Source organism: Sebastes umbrosus, chromosome 1 (assembly GCF_015220745.1).
Source record: "Sebastes umbrosus isolate fSebUmb1 chromosome 1, fSebUmb1.pri, whole genome shotgun sequence".
Taxonomy (NCBI): domain Eukaryota; kingdom Metazoa; phylum Chordata; class Actinopteri; order Perciformes; family Sebastidae; genus Sebastes; species Sebastes umbrosus.
In genome coordinates, this window is record NC_051269.1 from 7,679,293 (window position 1) to 7,698,458 (window position 19,166).

The 19,166-nt window shown below is 41.2% G+C and overlaps 1 protein-coding gene across 1 annotated transcript in view; it reads left to right on the forward strand.

Moving 5' to 3' along the window:
• Nucleotides 1-18,438, forward strand: part of LOC119496595 (serine/threonine-protein kinase 4-like) — a 39,730-nt gene extending 21,292 nt beyond the window's left edge. Inside the window, exons 10-11 of the mRNA XM_037784007.1 lie at nt 8,655-8,806; nt 17,607-18,438. Of these exons, the coding sequence (XP_037639935.1) occupies nt 8,655-8,806; nt 17,607-17,765 (311 nt within the window). The 3' untranslated portion in view covers nt 17,766-18,438. The remainder of the gene's footprint in view (nt 1-8,654; nt 8,807-17,606) is intronic.
• The last annotated feature ends 728 nt before the right edge of the window (nt 18,439-19,166 follow it).

Here is a 19,166-nt window from a genome sequence, read left to right on the forward strand (position 1 = left end):
GCAGGTCTATGACCGTACACCATAGTTTAGAGACCCAACAGTATCCACCAAGCGCACTGTGGCCAGGAAAAACTCCCCGATTACTGGGAAGAAACCTGGAGCAGAACCGGGCGCAGGGCGGGCGGCCATCTGCCGAGACCGGCTGGCGGGATAGAGAGAGAGAGAGAGAGAGAGAGAGAGAGAGAGAGAGAGAGAGAGAGAGAGAGAGAGAGAGAGAGAGAGAGAGAGAGAGAGAGAGAGAGAGAGAGAGAGAGAGAGAGAGAGAGAGAGAGAGAGAGAGAGAGAGAGAGAGAGAGAGAGAAACAGTCACAACAGTAGCCTAGCAGCTGTAATAGCTAATATAAGTAGGACTGATAGCACAAAACCAATAGTGGTGGATGGAAAGAGTGATAGTACAACTATCGGAATTGATGTCATTGGGTCGTCCCCAGACGGGTTTTCAAGTGGAGCTTCCAGCTGTCTCAGTCCACCATACATCTGGCTAGATCGCCAGCACTGTCCAGCATCTCTCCTCAGTACGTCCATGTGTGTTGGTGTGGGACGTCCCTGTGATCGATGCCCGTGCGTTGGTTCCCGCAGCATCAGCATGCTTGCTGGGAGCTCTTGATGTCTTTGGCAGTGACCGAGAAGTGTTATTCTCCAGGCTGCCACATTGTCACTAAGTGTTGGTAATCCCTCGTTAGCATTGGTAGTCCCTCGTACAGACGTAGTTAATTAAGGATGGTAGCAGTTGGTGTCAAGCAGGCACCGGACGCCGCAGCAGATGCAGCCACAATACCGGAGACCGCCAAGATCCAGGTGAAACCCCGCTCCAAGTGTACCCCTGCTCCAGGTATAACCTCGCTCCCGGTGTGATCCCGCTCCACGGTTAGCTGCGAGACAAGGAGGCACAAGGACTCCCGGGAAGGAATGAAGTTAGTAACAACATGGACATGGGACATGAGTATATACAGAAGGAGAGGGGAGCTCAGTGTGTCATAGGAAGTTCCTTATGACAGTGTGTCATAGGAAGTCCCCCGGCAGTCTAGGCCTATAGCAGCTTAAGTATAAGCGTTATCAAAGAGGAAAGTCTTTAGCCTACTCTTAAATGTAGAGACGGTGTCTGCCTCCCGGACTGAAACTGGGAGCTGGTTCCAGAGAAGAGGAGCTTGATAGCTGAAGGCTCTTGCTCCCATTCTACTTTTGGAGACTCTAGGAACCTCAAGTAACCCTGCATTCTGTGAGCGCAGTGCTCTAGTGGGGTAGTAGGGTACTATGAGCTCTTTAAGATATGATGGGGCCTGACCGTTTAGCGCTTTGTAGGTGAGGAGGATGATTTTAAAATCTATTCTGGATTTTACAGGCAGCCAGTGCAGAGAAGCTAATACAGGCGTAATATGATCTCTTTTTCTAGTTCTTGTCAGTACACGTGCTGCAGCATTCTGGATCAACTGGAGAGTCTTAAGAGACTTATTGGAGCAGCCTGATAATAAGGAATTGCAGTAATCGAGTCTAGAGGTAACAAATGCATGGACTAATTTTTCTGCATCATTTTGACACAGGATGTGCCTGATGATTTTCGCAATGTTACGTAGATGAAAAAAGGCAGTCCGTGAGGTTTGTTTTATGTGAGAGTTAAAGGACATATCCTGATCGAAGACAACTCCCAGATTCCTTACGGTGGTGCTGGAGTCATAATATAAATATTCATACTATTTTAACTACTCACTTTTTTATTTATTAAACTTTTTGCCCGGCTGCTTCCCAGAGGAGCATAAAGTGAGCGATGGACATAAATGGAAGTTAGAAAAATCCAGCACACAGATTCTGAGATCAATCTCAAACTTTTTCATGTCAAGGATCCAAAATAGAGTCCAATAGACCACAGACCATGGATGTAGAAGAGGGTCCAATAGACCACAGACCATGGATGTAGAAGAGGGTCCAATAGACCACAGACCATGGATGTAGAAGAGGGTCCAATAGACCACAGACCATGGATGTAAAAGAGGGTCCAATAGACCACTGACCATGGATGTGGAAGAAGGTCCAATAGACCACAGACCATGGATGTAGAAGAAGGTCCAATAGACCACTGACCATGGATGTAGAAGAGATTGTATCCTGTGCTTTTGCTCTGCGTGTTAGTAAATAACCTACAACCCCATTAAATCCTGTTGATGTCATGCTACTAGCTCTACTAGCTACTGGCCGATAGCCGGTTGTTTGGGAAGAGAGACGTTTATACATCCACCACGGTACAGGCTGACAGCATACAGCCCATGGGTGTATTATAAGATAATAAAAGTGATGAATTACAGCCAATATATCCATTATTACAGCGATACAGCTAGCAGGAAGCTGTCATATGAGCGTGCAGGGCGGTGCAGTCCCGTGGGTCTGATGACCGTTCATTATGGCGAGGAAAATAACTCTGGATTCAGCTGTTAGTTCATTTTACTACTTTTAAGACATCATGATTTAAATGAGGGATATTGAAGTGTTCCTACTGGGAAGTTGATTTATATCCTCTGATTTACAGACGTCTCTTTATTCATCCATGGACACAGACTCATTGGTGTTTTCAGTCCAAAATGGCGGCAGCGATACCGCAGCGCCATCTAGCGGTTGTTGTCAAAAAAAGCACCGGAGTTTTGCCTCTTTGCTTCTAAACTCTTTGCTGTAACGACCCAGACATAACATTGATTTCTCTTTTATTTTGTGTATTTATTGTCTTTTTGGCATCAGACAACCTTTCATAGTCTGCAGTGATACAATCTAATATTACGGTTAATCGCCTAATTGTAATAACATCTGTTTGGTTCATGTTGCTTCCAGTAAGATGACTTTTCCATTCCCTCATCATGTCGTCTTAATCTGCTGCCAGAATGTGGAAAAAAGGACCTAAATGAGAACTGTCAAACAGATGATTTCATTATGAAAAGGCGAATGGGCGCGGCAGCAGCTCAGCTGATCAATCAATACTCCAATTTAAATCAACCTCGTCTTTCTCTTCTGTCTCTACTGATCAAACGAACGCAGCGAGAAAAACTAGAATATTCACTTACCGACGGAGAACACAGAAGTATTCAACTTCTTTGTCTACATCTCATTTCTTCTGCTCGGTTCACTCCGTAGTCTCCGTTCTTATCAAGTATAGATATATTTTTCATTAATCATCAAAACACACGTGCCTCTCACATCTGGGATTCGGACCAAATGTGGATGTTGCTGGTCAGAACGAGAATCTGCTCAAACATTTGACTTATTTAAAGTCTCCCTGCCGAGTGTTTATTAAACATTTAAACTCGGCTACATTCAAATTGGACCAGAACCACGTCAGGTCAAACGGATCAAGTGGTTTGTTATGTTTGTCAGTACTCGACTTTATGTTCTCAGTGATGTTTTAGGCTGAAGTTTAAAGTGAAAAATCTTGTTTCAAAACTTCACATCCTGCATGAGCACATTTAAAGATAGAATATTCTGCATTAAAATGTTTAAAAACATTCACATTAAAAGCCGTCTACAGGCTGATGGACGAAACCCAGTAAGTCATGGAAGGTCTAATTTGTTAGGTTAAAATACTGTTCACACACTGGCAATAAAGAAACAATTAAAACATGTTTATATGAGTAAAAACATACATAGAGTCCCTTTAACAGACGGATTAGCTGAAAGAAACAGAAACGTTCCTAACTCAGTGAGATTGTAAAGATTTTCAATGAAGAATACACATCTTTTTGCTTTAATATCTTTCTTACCTTTAACTTTCCTCTTGAATATGTGTGCCATTCATACAGTTAATCATCACAGTAATTAATATATACATGCAGAACATACTCGCCAACCTTGAGACCTCACAAATAGGGAGGATTTCTAACCCAAAGGGGGTTGGGGGGTCCTGGGAGACTTTGTTTCCTACATTCTGGTGACTTTTAAAGAATTAAAATAGTAAAATAATAAATACACCACAACAGCATTTTTATGTTTAATTAACTTACTTTAATTTCTCTTTTAGTTCTCAGGAAAGAAAACTGAATAATTCGCACCTCTGTCGTGAACTTGTCTGAATCTCTGATATAAACTAATATTCATCGGTCTGCTTGAGTCTTTCTTTCTCTTAGTTCTCTCCATTTCTCTCTTCTTCTCTCAGTCACTGAAGGTCCTTTCAGACACAACGTGACAACAACACCACTGAGCTCTGAAACACATTATTTCCAATGGCTAGCAGCAAGCAGCCACGAAGGCTTTTCCCCGCGTCGAGCAAAGCCCGACTTTGGGCACTGCGTGGTGTAATGTGAACCCAGCGGCGAGCGCAGTTCAAACCGTTGTGTCACAAGCAGTCGTGAGCAGCTCTCTTCTGCCAGGGCACATTAGGTGTAGCTGTATTGTTGTCCGGGTGGAAACCGTAGAGCTTATAGAGACGCTGTACAGCGCCCGAAACAGGTTGACACAACGAAAAGGAAAAAAGGGTGAACATTTCCCAGAAATGCGGGAGGATTGTGACTCCGGGAGGAAACCAGGAGAGGGCGATGAAAATCGGGAGGGTTGGCAGGTATGATGCAGAAGTATAACAACAGAGGAAATACTGCTCACTAGCTGGCTTGCCTCCACATGGGGTTGGCATAGCAACCAACAAAGCACAGCAGGTCACAGTTTATGGGATTGTGAAGCTCAGTTGGAAAGAGTCTTTGACCAGTCAGATAATTGCTCAACAACAGCAGCAGCAGCAGATACCAAACTAGAATCAGAGAGACGTTAGATGATGGATTTTTATGGTCTGACCTTCTTTCATCCGATTAGGTTGAAAAAAAGTCCATATTGGGAAAACTGCTGCTGGTTTCCTTAAACAATGACTTCTCAAAGGGCTGCGCTCTTGGCAGCTTCATCCAGTGCGGAGGCACCTGGCAGCAGAAACGGAGAATAAACAGCCATTAATTCTTTTACAGTCGGGGGGGATACCAGATACTTTCAATTGATTTCGTGCCCACAAGTGAGATCAGCAATGAGATGTTGGCTAAAGTGAGCCAACAACTCAGTCTGCATTAATCATCATTACCAAGATGAGAATAAACACATAGTGTAAGTCTGTCTCTGATAACAGATGACTTGTTTAAAGCTGCATTAAGGCTAGCCCACACTAACAGATGTTTCAGATGTGTATAATTTGAGCGAGCCCACACATAACGACATGTGGCAAATTTGACAGTTTTGTTCATATAGTGTGTGGAGAGCAACGATTTGACCCAAACTGCTTACCACACACTAACCCCGGGTTCACAGTACACCAGAATCCAGCTGATGCTGGTCCTGATTCCTCCTGACGATGGTCAGTAAAGCCCTGGTTGTTTATGGATCTAAAGATGATCTTTCCAGATGTTCCTGTGGTGTGAGGTATGCTCAGAGTGTTTTTACACACCCTCCGATCGGCTCAGAAGTCCATCCTGGACGCACCGATTTCAAATGGTAAATATTAAACATGTTCAATATTTACCAAGCCATCAGGAAGAGCGCCGGTCGTTGATGCCAATCTTCATAGTGGTCGAACGGCGCTAGTACAACTTCTGTGTCCGTCAAGTGATGCCATTGGGCCCAAAAATACTTTTTCCCAAAGACTTACATTGGGAAAGAGACGTCTGTAAGCTGAAACAAGAGTTTAGAGCCGCGGCTAATGCTATGCTAATGAAGCATAAAGTAGTAGTGAGATGGAGCTCAGAAATGGAGGAGCAACTTGTTGATTATTTAACGTGTCTCCATGACTTCATCCATCCATCCATCATCAGTTTTCAGTCCAAAGTAAAAACTAACATCACTAATTCTTCCTACCCGTCCTCCGCCATGTTTGTTTACACTAAAGTCACGTTTGATCGCCAGAGATTTAGTGAGATTTCTGGGGGGTTTTTGGTGGGGATTCTTGTTGTTCAATGTGAATGAGACACAGCGTTACACAAATTTCTCACTCCAGTTGAAATATTTCAACTCCGGCGAATACCCGAATGACTCAAATTTTGCGTGTTCGCGACGCGTCATTCGCACCATTTGCGTCGCCCGGCGGGAATTCATGTATATTCTCCTCTTTGCATTGACATTGTGTGTGATCGCGCTGCGTGACAAGTTCGCTTTGTGTCTCTATAGTGGTTGATTTTCTATGCAGGTATACTTTTACTAACACATTCACACACATACAGTACACCCTCCCACTCATTACGTTTTACCTTATTCTTTGTTTTATTGGACCTCTTTGTCGTGTTGTCTGGTGCAGTTTGGTGTTTTGTGATGAAGCCGTGTTGATTGCAACTCTTCTTCATGCGTGCTTTGAAAACTCACGTTGTTTAACTCCGAGGGGTTCGGTTCATACCCCGGGTTAGGAGTCACAGTTTGGTGAGTTCGGTACAGCGAAAAAATAACAAATGCATCACGATCTGTTTGTTTTGATTTATTCTGAGCAGACAGTAGTCCAAGTGTCAAAGACAGACACAATCCTCCTGCTGGGGACTGAGGGAACTTTGGTAAACTATTTTCATTATGTGCATCAATCTACACACCGTGTATTCATTGTGCGGCTGGGTGCGCCGGACCGTGACCCCCGGACCATCTGCACGAATACACGAACCGTTAGAGCCCTACTAACTGTGTGTGTCATAGAAACACATTTAAACTCCTTTACTGAGGAGAATACAAACACAACAAAACAGTACGCTGTCCCCTTATTTGAAACATATTTGGGATGTTGTCCCGTTTTAAATGCTTCTATTTCACAAAGTAATGTTTTTATTCTTAGAGTTGAACCACTGCTGTGAGTCATTTTCATTTAAAGAGAGCTGTATCTCCATTGTAATGATTCACTTCTTAAAATGAGTTGTGATTTTTGAATCCCCCTTTTAATCATAATGGATTATAAAAAGAAGTGAAGTGTAATAAATGAATTAAAGTGTCATCATGAATAATGTTTCTGCAGAGAGAGCTGGACTGGACAAACGGTAGATTTAACACCTCTGTGAATTTAATCAAATGTAGCACCATTACAACGGTTATTGATTATAAAGAGTAGCTGAAAGGACATTTTGAATAACTGCTAATCACTATTATTCATTTAGTAAGACTGCAGATAAAGCTGTTAACTTTGTCTGTCCCCTCTGTGTCCTTCATGTTTTATATGTTGAAGCCTCTATTGTCTTCTTGAGTTTTACGTCCCAAATGTCAGCAGCTGGCCGAGTATTGATCAATAATAGTATTGGATTAGCTCAGATATATATTGATAATCATGTTCCTTCTTTAATAATGCAACATGTCATTGATCCTGGGAAGGGACGTCCTCTGTGTGTTCATGCTCAGTAACATCTTACTGTTGAGGATTCAGAGCAAACACTTACTGACATCTGTTTGCTTCCTGATCTTTTGGTTGAAGGAAGTTTCCAGACTGGTGCTGCTTTAATTTAAACACCGATTCTAAAATTTCATTGTAGTCTGCTTGTGAAAAATACTGCTGCTTCCCTCTCATCTTTAACCCCCTGAGACCACGATCCCGACCAACTCTACTGTCTTTCAGAGGCTGTAGCATGAAACTAGAAAACCTAAAGAATCCATTGGTACATTTTCATACTAGCTTGTCGTTAAGGAGGTTAAATAACGCTCCAAAGTTGGGCTAAATTTTAGTGAGGAAAAACTGGCATGTCCATTTTCAAAGGGGTCCCTTGACCTCTGACCTCCAGATATGTGAATGAAAATGGGTTCTATGGGTACCCACAAGTCTCCCCTTTACAGACATGCCCACTTTATGATAATCACATGCAGTTTGGGGGCAAGTCACTTACTTCTATCATAATGTTCTAAAACCTTATACAATTTTAAAATTAATTTTAAATAATTCATTCAGGTATCCAGCTTTCAGATGATGTACACCACTTCTATGTGACATCTACTGTTGACCTGCTCTCTCCCTCTAAAGGACTAAAACGGCTAAAAAAGGGTTAAAACGTCTCTATTATAGGTCACAGAGGGTTTATATGTTTAGCAGACATATAAATAAAGTGGGGACTTTGGTATGTTTGCTCTCAGCAACTGCTTGAAGACTTTTTTATATTTATTTCAACATTAAATCTCAGTAGATGTAATTAGAATTTTTGACACTGATTAAAAGAAGTCAAACGAGTATCCACTAATTGTTTAAAAGTGCAAACGCAAGACAAAAATAAAACATTAAAAAGTCCAAGGAGTCTTTTATCGGCACTGTTTGTTTGAATTATTCTGTACTTTGTCATCTTAAAATAATATTCTCATATCTTGAGTCATCATGTGACCGTTTGATTGAGGAACATTATTCTTTCCTTTACGAAGCTTCTTAACAAGGAGGTGACAGGAAGTACATTATGTAAACCTGCTCTAATTATAAAGACAACACAGAGAGTCTTTAATTAGCTCATCCAGAAGAATTCAATTTAACCCAACACACCGACCGAGCCGACATCCTCCTGAAGGACAGCAGCAGGGCGTCGATACGCTTCAGTGGCACTGTGTGTCTGAGATCTATAATATGTAATATAATAATAATAATAAATTATGTATTATCCTCTGAACTCTTTATGTCTTAACATGAACTACAAACATCCTTATCGCTGAGTCAGGTTCCCGTGTGTCTGCTGTCATAAAGTAAATACTGGTTATGTGTCTTTCAGGGAGAGACGAGACGATGCAGCCAGCCAAGCCGTCCTTCCTCCAGTACTTTGAGCAGAAAGAGAAGGAGGCCAACAGCCACAATGACGGAGGAGGAAGAGGAGAAAACAACGCAGACAACCGCAAACTGCCCGCCGACGGAGACCTTGAAGTGGTGAGTTACAAGAAGGTGTGTGTGTGTGTGTGTGAGTGAGTGTCAATGGAGGACAGGAGGAAAAACAATCCACAGCGTCATGTTATTTTACACCAGTTGGCCACTTCTCTCTGCTTTCTTTCTTTATGAAACAAAAGAACATAATTCACATGACAATAACAAAAGAGCCAGAGGTTTATCGCATTAAACAAAAATATTAAAACCTACATATATTGAATATCTTAATAGCCTTTTTCTTAGTCCAAATAGAAAGTGGTTTTACATATTGCTCAACATCCTTCAAGAAAACAACAAAAAAGGTATTAATTGTTAAATTTATATTTATGAATAAAAGATTAAAAGAAAATACATCAAATTTATTATAAGAAAATATTGTTTTGAAGAAACCAAACACTATATTTTCCCATAATAATGTCTTTAAAGATATGATTAATGACAGATCTGCAAAGGTCTTTATGTCGTTTTTTTTAATATTTCTGCTTGTAGTGATTGACAGGTTCATATTTATTAATAATTCTGAAGGACACTTCCTTAACCTTATTGACGTACCGTTTTTAACGGCAGGGTATCGCGATACCATTCTAGTATCAGTATACTGTGCAACACTACCTCAGAGGGTGTGTTTGGGTCCTGTCTCGTATCGGCCGGTCAATAATTTTAATGTAAAGGCAATATGAAATAATTTGAAGTGATTTAAAGCGTCAGTATTAAAATCACATTATTAAAGGTTATTTTTTCACATTAAATTGGTCACTCTGTTTTTTAGCTTTGCTGATATCAATAGTGATAAATTGTTGTTTACTTTAGTTTGACTAACTATGCCTCTGTGGAAAATACATTACAGTGAGAGGAGGAGCAGAAGCTGTTTGTCTTTAAGCTGCTGCTGCTGGAATTAAATATTAAATATGTGACCTTTAAATCCGAGGTGGTTTCTCTTACCAGACCGCCCGGCTGCCGGTTCAGCTTTAGATATTCAGAGGGCTCTGAAGCCTCTTCTGTTTCAAAGGGAACAATAAACCACCAAGGCAACCGTTACTAGATAGCTTTTATTATTAAAAAGAACAGACATATTTCCAGCAGTTAGTAGAGCCAGGACGATCCACCTACAGACGTAGGCAAAGTTGTTGGTAACGTTCCGTTAAAGAGAGAAAAACCCACAATGGTCACTGAAATAACTTGAAACTGACAAAAGTAATAATAAATAAAAATTTACTGAAAATGAACTAATGAAAATCAGCTGTTGCTTTTGAATTATGGTTCAGCAGAATCATTTTAAAAAACAAACTAATGAAACTGACCTGGACAAAAATTATGGTACCCCTAGAAAAGATGTAAAATAATGTGACCATAGGGACATATTAAACTAAGGTGTGTCCTGTAATTAGCATCACAGGTATCTTCAAACTTGTAATCAGTCAGTCTGCCTATTTAAAGGGTGAAAAGTAGTCACTGTGCTGTTTGGTATCATGGTGTGTACCACACTGAACATGGACCACAGAAAGCTAAGGAGAGAGTTGTCTCAGGAGATCAGAAAGAACATTATAGACCTTCATGTTAAAGGTAAAGGCTATAAGACCATCTCCAAGCAGCTTGATGTTCCTGTGACTACAGCTGCACATATTATTCAGAAGTTTAAGGTCCATGGGATTGTAGCCAACCTCCCTGGACGTGGCCGCAAGGGGAAAATTGATGACATATTGAAGAGACGGATAATACGAATGGTAAGCAAAGAGCCCAGAACAACTTCCAAAGAGATTAGAGGTGAACTCCAAGGTCAAGGTACATCAGTGTCAGATCGCACCATCCGTCACTGTTTGAGCCAAAGTGGACTTAATGGAAGACAACCGAGGAGGACACCAAATCATAAAAAAGCGAGACTGGAATTTTCCAAAATGCATATTGACAAGCCACAAAGCTTCTGGGAGAATGTCCTTTGGACAGATGAGACAAAACTGGAGCTTTTTGGCAAGTTACATCAGCTCTATGTTCACAGACGCAAAAATGAAGCATCCAAAGAAAAGAACACTGTACCTAATGTGAAACATGGAGGAGGCTCGGTTATGTTATGGGGCTGCTTTGTTGCATCTGGCACAGGGTGTCTTGAATCTGTGCAGGGTGCAATGAAATCTCAAGACTATCAAGGCATTCTGGAGCGAAATGTGCTGCCCAGTGTCAGAAAGCTTGGTCTCAGTTGCAGGTCATGGGTCCTCAAACACGATAATGACCCAAAACACAGCTAAAAACACCCAAGAATGCCTAAGAACAAAACATTGGACTATTCTGAAGTGGCCTTCTATGAGCCCTGATCTAAATCCTATTGAACATCTGTGGAAGGAGCTGAAACATGCAGTCTGGAGAAGGCACCCTTCAAACCTGAGACAGCTGGAGCAGTTTGCTCACGAGGAGTGGGCCAACATACCTGTCGACAGGTGCAGAAGTCTCATTGAGAGTTACAGAAATCACTTGATTGCAGTGATTGCCTCAAAAGGTTGTGCAACAAAATATTAAGTTAATGTTACCATCATTTTTGTCTAGGCCAGTTTCATTAGTTTGTTTTTTTAAATGATTCTGTTGAACCATAATTCAAAAACAATATCTGATTTTCATTAGTTAATTTTCAGTGAATTTTTATTTATTATTACTTTTGTCAGTTTCAAGTTATTTCAGTGACCATTGTGGGTTTTTCTCTCTTTAACGGAACGTTACCAACAACTTTGCCTACGTCTGTATCTCCTGATTCAATACTATCACGATCCTTTGGTGCTGTGTGGATATGTATTGTGATTTTTAAGTACTGCGATTTGATATTATGATTTATTGTGATTTTTGTTAACACTAGACCATGGGAAAAAGTTGAATCATACACTTCTAAGGACTTTTACTTTGGAAAATCTCGAAATTAACACAGCAAGAATCCCTTTAACACTTTATTTTGAAAAGCGGACGTAGTCCCACATTTATACTTCCTCTAACTTCTCCAAGGTGGTCTCTAGCTCTCCCGTCAGCTCCGTTCTCTTTATACATCCAGCTCCTATACATGGTCAGCTCCATCGGGGCCGTTTCAATGCATTTAACATAAATGTCAGTATACGGGTGCTCTACAGTTGTAGCTTTGGCCCATTTGACCACGGAGATGAGAGTGACGGCCGGCTCGACCGCACGTTACCACGCTATACGATAACGTTTTCTGTCCGTGACAGAGTTAGCATGCAGCTTTAGCCGTGATGTCTAGCTCTGCTTTTCCTGAAATGTGTGAAACCCAAAGTGTTTCCATCCTTTACTGGATGTGTAGTGTTTACCACGCTGGATTTAACATGTGAAGGTGCAGGTCGTATCCACGCGTATACCAACGTTTTCTATTTTCTGGTTTCGGCTCGCTGCGGTTTGTTTTGGTTGACGGATACGGAACAGATATGACGTCACGTTACTCAGACTACAACAATATAAGCGGTAACTTCCTTCTACTTCAACATAGACTCAAATGAAACAAATATAAAATCACGACATATAGGTCAATCCATTTTTTTTCTACCCCCCCCATCAGTTATTGTAGGTGAAGTAGAACTGTGAAATGTTGAGTTGTACGTGGATCAGCATGTAGTCGTTGTTTAAGTGTGCTTCTGTAAAAGAACAAAGGCTTGAGTGTGTGTATGTTTGTGTGTTTGTGTGTTTGTGTGTTACATGCACCCATTGAGACTTAGAGTAGATGTGTGCTCATGTGAAGTTGTTCCTCTAACAGACAGTGACAGGTAACCGCTGGATGACCCTGATATTCACTCTTGTTCTGTTGGATCTCTATTGCTGTCTCCCTGTGAACACACACACACACACACACACACACACACACACACACAGTGCAGTGACACCTACACACTGTGAGATTTAATAGACGTCACACACACCCCGTCAGAGGATCATCTCACAGTGAAGTCAGTCAGGTAACAGATCTGAGTTAATGGGAAGTTCTTCATGTGTCTGAGGGGAGAAAAGCTCATTTACATCTACACAGTCTGCCATATGAGCAATATGTATTAGTAGTAGAAGTGGTAGTGTAGTAGTAGTAGTAGTAGTAGTATTAACACAACGGGTAAATGAAAGTTTTCTGAGGGCTGGCTTGACGATGCCAAACACAAAGCCTGGTTGGTTAACTATTCCAAATGGGAAAACAGAGCTGGATGGAAACTTTGTGTAAAATCTTGTCACAGCTTCCTTCCCGAGTCTCAAAGTACAATGTGATCCGAAAAATCCACAGAGAAGTCTGGAAAAGTCTGGAATCATGAAATGTAAAATGTGCAGGAACCCTGGCTAACGTTATGGTGCCTTCAGGTGAAACTGGTGAGTTAGCAAGTTAGCAAGCAGGTAACATAATGCAGGAAATACAAAGACATAATGACAGAGGAAAAAGATGAGGCAGTTGGGAATATCAACATTTTCCTCAGACATATTATAAAATTATGAAGAAAAACAATATACAACTAAAATTACAATATATTAACTTATTATGCAATGTACTTCCATGGCTCCGGCCATTTCTGACAACGTCAACAAACACGTCACAACTCGTGAGCTATCAGAAACGTTCCACTTACGAGGTTGTGAATACGACAAGAAGGGGGCGTTCATACGGACTCTTCTGGTGAACACGGCAAACACCACCACATCTGAAGGAACCATTAGCACTCATTCGGTGGTTACCTGGCAACAATCCAAAAAGATGCAGCAAACTGCAAAAAAAAACACAGCAAAAGTGCGTCAGTCAGTCAGATCAGTTTGCTTTACTTTTTCAACCTGCAAAACAGCTCTTTCTGATCGGGAGCCTAAAAGCAGCTTTTACTTAGTGACGCTGGTGCAGAGAGACACTTATTACCGTTATTTATACACCAGTATCATCTCAGTAACGTGTAACGAATGTGCAAAGACAGCAGGAGTTTAATGAAACAGAAGATATCTGCGTGTTTTACCGCAGCGTTTAGAGAAATCAAATAGGATTCACTAGACGACACAGATCCACTCGGGATTTATTGTTCCGTTAGACTTTTAAATGTGAGGCTAAAAAGCTGATTTCTTCTGGGATCTTTAATACGTGGAGACAGCTGGGTGGCAGCTTCGTGCTGACTGTGGTTAATTTTAGATCTGTCTACTTTACTATTTTAGTATTTTGCTTCCAGATGTGTTTTTTTATGTAGTTATCTAAAACAGCATCATGTTGGCTGCTGTTTCCATCAGTTTATGGTTTATACTTCACTATTTAACATTAACTTCTATACTTTCTCAGGTAGAGGTCAAGGCTGTAGCATAGTTTAACACTTTTTTTATAACACCCCCATATTTAGATTATGTTTGAATGTTATATTTTATATTTAGCTGCCGTGTCTAATATTTACCATGTTATCTGTGGCGTATGCTTCAGCCAGTTCTCCGGTGTTATAACGCAGCATAGAACATGTGGCGGGAAAGCACTAACCTCCATTATTCATGAGGAGCAGACGTAGAACAACCAATCTGCCTCTATTCTGTCCTCTATTTTTATTCTTCCCTAACTGGTGTCCTTTTTCCCCGTCTCCTCTCTGACTCCTTCTCTCCGTCCTTCCTCTCGTACTCGTATCTAACGGATCCCGACAGAAGTTTAAATCCCTCGCTGCGCCTTCAACTATTAATGAACCCATCACCAGTCACATGTTCTGTCACGGTTTAATAGTTCAGAGACGTCCGTCTATAACTCCCATGAGACAATGAGTCCACGTGTGATCTAATGTCTTAAAAGCACAATGAGCAGGATCTTTCTAAAAACACAACGTATAGACTGAAGTAATCTCTCTTAATCCTCACTAGCAGTGTGTGGTGGTGTCTGTCACAGCGGGGACGATCCACCTATCTCCTGATTCAATACTATCACCATACTTGGGTGCCGATTCAATATGTATTGCGATATTTAAGTATTGTGATTCAATATTGCGATTTATTGTGATTTTTGATACGTTTTTAACACTAGACCATGGGAAAAGTTGAATCATACACTTTTAGAGACTTTTATTTCAGAAAATCTCTTAATGAATCCAGTAAAAATGTTTGATTTTCAGCATGTCTGTAGTCAGAGATGTCCTGAAGTCAAATATATCAGTCATTGTCACAAAGTATTTATTACACTTTTTATCCAGCAACCCACAAATCAAGAAATAAAGACATTTCCCTCACAGATTAGTGATATTTTCTTTTTAATTTATAAGGGACATGTAATGTTTTATACTTCTGGTGAATATAATCCATCAATCTTATTTCCATAGATGTATTTAGTATATACAGTTCCCTTTGTTAACACCTTATTTTGAAAACCGGACGTAGTCCCACATGTCTACTTCCTCTAACTTCTCCAAGGCTGTCTCTAGCTCTCCCGTCAGCTCCGTTCTCTTTACCCAAAGTGTTTCCATCCTTTACTGGATGTGTAGTGTTTACCACGCTGGATTTAAAATGGGAGGGTGCAGGTCGTATCCTCGCAGACCCTCCGACGTTTTATACTTTCTGCGGTTTGTTTTGGTTGACGGATACGGAACGGATATGACGTCACGTTACTCAGACTACAACAATAAAAGCGGTAACTTCCTTCTACCTCCACATGGACTCAAAAGAAGCAAATGTATCGATTCTGGTATTAAAACATCTATTTCAAAATCGTTAAAAAATAAAATTCAATACATAGGTGAATCCATTCCCCCCCACCCCACTCCTAATATTTATTACATGAATACAAAGTAATGAAACGGATCACTTCACTATTTACTAGATCGCTGCCGATTCTTTTTCCCTTTCCCTCACCGAGGGGGAGCTATTTCCGTGTTTGGCCCAGCTCTGCAGCAAGTTTCACTTTGGGGGGCATTACGTGACCAGGCATCACCAATCCACTTGACGAGGGTGGGTCGGTTATCGGTTAAAAAATAATCAAAATACCACCCCTATATACAACAATATATATTTTTTTGTGCATTGAAAATATTTTTGTGGAGACTCATTTATATAACAATCACAAAATCCATGTGTGAATGGTTGTGTGTGCGTTCATTAATACTGAGACTGATCTGACTTCATAGTCTGTGACATTAATAAATAGTGGATGTTGCCTCCAGATCTAAATCATTCAATGCTCAGCGATAGCGTAGTAGTGTGTGTTTCACGTTGACCCTGGTGTCGTCCAGCTGCAGGACCGTCCCTCCTCTCTCGGCGGTTATCTCTCCAGTGGACGCCACTGTTATTTTAGCTCCATTGATTTTGGGTAATAAATAGCTGAAGTGCTGCTGGTAAAAGCTGAGAGGGGGAATCCCCCCGGGGGGTCGGGGGAGAGGGGGAGGGGAGGTGGATGGGGGGGAGGCTAAAGCAGGCATCAGGTCCCCATCTGAGACCCACAGCAGAGAGGGAAAGAGATTGACTAAATATCAATAGATGGAGCCTTCTGAAAGCTACGGAAATAGATGCACTTATCACACACCTTGATCATCGCTGTCAGGCTGGAGGTATTTTTAGGTTGCGGGGAAGTTTGTCCTAAGTGTCCGTTAATGGACCCGGTACAGAAGGATCTTTGAGTCCTCCAGCTGCTCAGGACAATAACATCATTAGCACAGAAGCTAACTGGCTTCATATCCAGTTATATACGTCCCAACCTTACTAAGGTTTGAGATACTACGAGATCTATGAGCCAGTGAGTTTTCTGTATTTGTAAATGATATGAAAACCAGGAAGGCTGTACTGAGTAGCTGGAAATGTCGAAGCTTCACTCATAACGTTGACTTTTAAATTCTAAATCAATCTTTGAATGTTGCACAGCTTTTTTTTTGGGCTGGACCGCGGACATACTGTCCAACCTTGAGACCTTAAAAGGGGGGGAGGGGGAGGGTTTCTATCCCATAGTGGGGGTATGGGGGTCCTCCCAGTTTCCTGCATTCTGGTGACTTTTAAAGAGCGAAAATAGCAAAATAATAAGTTCACCGCAACAGCATTTTATGTTAAACTTTTGATTTGACCTTTAACTCCCAGGAAAGAAAACTGAATAATTCGCCCCTCTGGTGTGACCTCGGTTTATGAATCTCTGATATAAAATAATATTCATCAGTTTTTATTTATTTATGCTCCTGCTTGAGTATTTCTATCTCTTAGTTCTCTCCATTTCTCTCTCCTCCTCTCACTCACTGAATCTCCTTTCATACACAACAATACAACACCACCACTGACCTCTGAAACACATTATTTCTAACGGCTTATGCGGCGCCACAGCGGCTTTTCGCTGCGTCGAGCAAAGCCCAACTTCGGGCGCTGCACGCTGTGGCGAGCGCAGCTTAAACATGAGCTCAAACTGCGCTGTGTCGCGAGCATAGCCTGCTCTCTTCAGCCGGGAAACGACAGTTGGTGTAGCTCTATTGTCGTCCGGGTGGAAACAGTAGAGATTATACACACTGTTCAGTTTCAGAAACAGGCTAAGATAACAAACTATAGTCTGAAATATATACGAAAAAAATAAAGTCTGAAAAATGTCCCAAAAAATCTGAAGAAAAATGTCAGAACATGGTGGTTTGGTGGCTACTAGTTGTCATTTTTGTGCTGTTTGTGTTTTAACCGTTAGTGAGGAGGCGGTTACATTTCTTGACACCGGGTAGCTTGTTTTCCTCTGCCCCAAAACGCTGCAGCGCCGCGTCGCTGGCAGCCAGTTAGGACGCTCTAATAGAAAACAGTGTAATCAAGCTGATTTTGCCGCTCGGCGGCGTCCCATCCAGTCAGGACACGGTGTCAGAATAAAGGTGTTTGCTGTTTGTAGGTGAACTCGTGGTCGGTGGAGGAGCTGCGACTGCGTCTGGCCTCTCTGGACCCTCAGATGGAGCAGGAGATCGAGGAGATCCGTCAGCGCTACCAGACCAAGAGGCAGCCTATCCTCGACGCCATCGAGGCCAAAAAACGCCGGCAGCAGAACTTCTGAGAAGGAAACACGGATGTTTCATCTCTGCAGCGGTTCAGTGAAACGACGGTAAAACTGTGTGAAGACTTCTGATGATCAAACTGATGAAGAGGAACTTCCAACGAGCTGTTTGACACAATATTCACAACTTTTTTTTTTTCTCTCTTTTTGATTTAAGATCCAGGTTTGAGTCTTCAGGAACTTTTTTTCTGTTTCTGGTTTAAGAACGTTTGATTTCGACGCCATCAGCAGCTCATCTGGACTCAGTGATGGTTGTTACAATCTCATCTCTTTACTTTTTTTCACTTAATCGTGTGGTACAATATCGTTTTACCTGCTGACTGCTCACCTTAGGTACTGGTGTTTCCTCTCATCGGTGGTAAATGCTGCTGCTGCTGCTGCTCGACTGTGAAAGTCTAGAAATGGATCATTCCCTTCTTGGAAAGTTTCTCACAAATCAAAGTTTCAAGATCGTTCAAAAACTCTGATAAATGATAAGGAACCAGATGTTTGAATGATCTAAAAAGGAGAGGAGATAACCGGAGAACATCTGTTCTTCTCTCTAAACTTTAAACTCAACCATGAAAACTAAATCTCTTTAATCCGGTACTTTATTTACTTTTTGTATTTTTCTACATATACAGCCGTGGTTGAAGTTCATAACTCATCATGTTTTAGTTTTACGTCTCTCTCTCTCAACAAAAGTGACACTTGAGTTTCCCGCTCAGTTCTGCTTCATGGAGCCAAACAGCAGAAATACATTCATAACGGAGCTTCTTCAATCAGATTAACTCAAGTTACTCTTAATGCCCAATGATGATGGATCACTGAACAACGACTATGTTTACATGCACAACGTATTCTGGTTTCTGTCCGTATTCTGAAAAAGACAATAGTCCTACTGATCTCTTTACACGGCTAATGAAAATGAATATTCCACTGATATTCCTGTTTACATGCAGCCGTTCACACTCTGATTACCGTAACGCAGCCTCCCTCTTTCAATCCTTCAACCAGGTTTTCTAGTTTCATGTGATACCAGTATCTTCACTCTAGCTTTAAAACTGCGCATAAAATTGCATCAATGCGTTAAAGAAATGAATGGCGTTAAAACAAATTTGCGTTATCACGTTAACTTTGGCAGCCCTATTGTTTAAATGACCCGTATCAAATTCACAATATTGTCATATTCAGAATAAAAGAGGAATAGTAGTGTGCATGTAAACGTAGTCGGTGTTTGTTGATCTCCGTCAGCTGGTGAAGATTAATACTATTATTTTTTATATGATTGATTATTCCATCATCATGGATCTAACTGGAGGTTAAACGTCTTTGTCTAAAAGACGATTTACAGACAAATATTCACAATCCACAGATCATCACTGAGAAGTCAAGATGTAGATTTAGATCTTGAGATGTAGC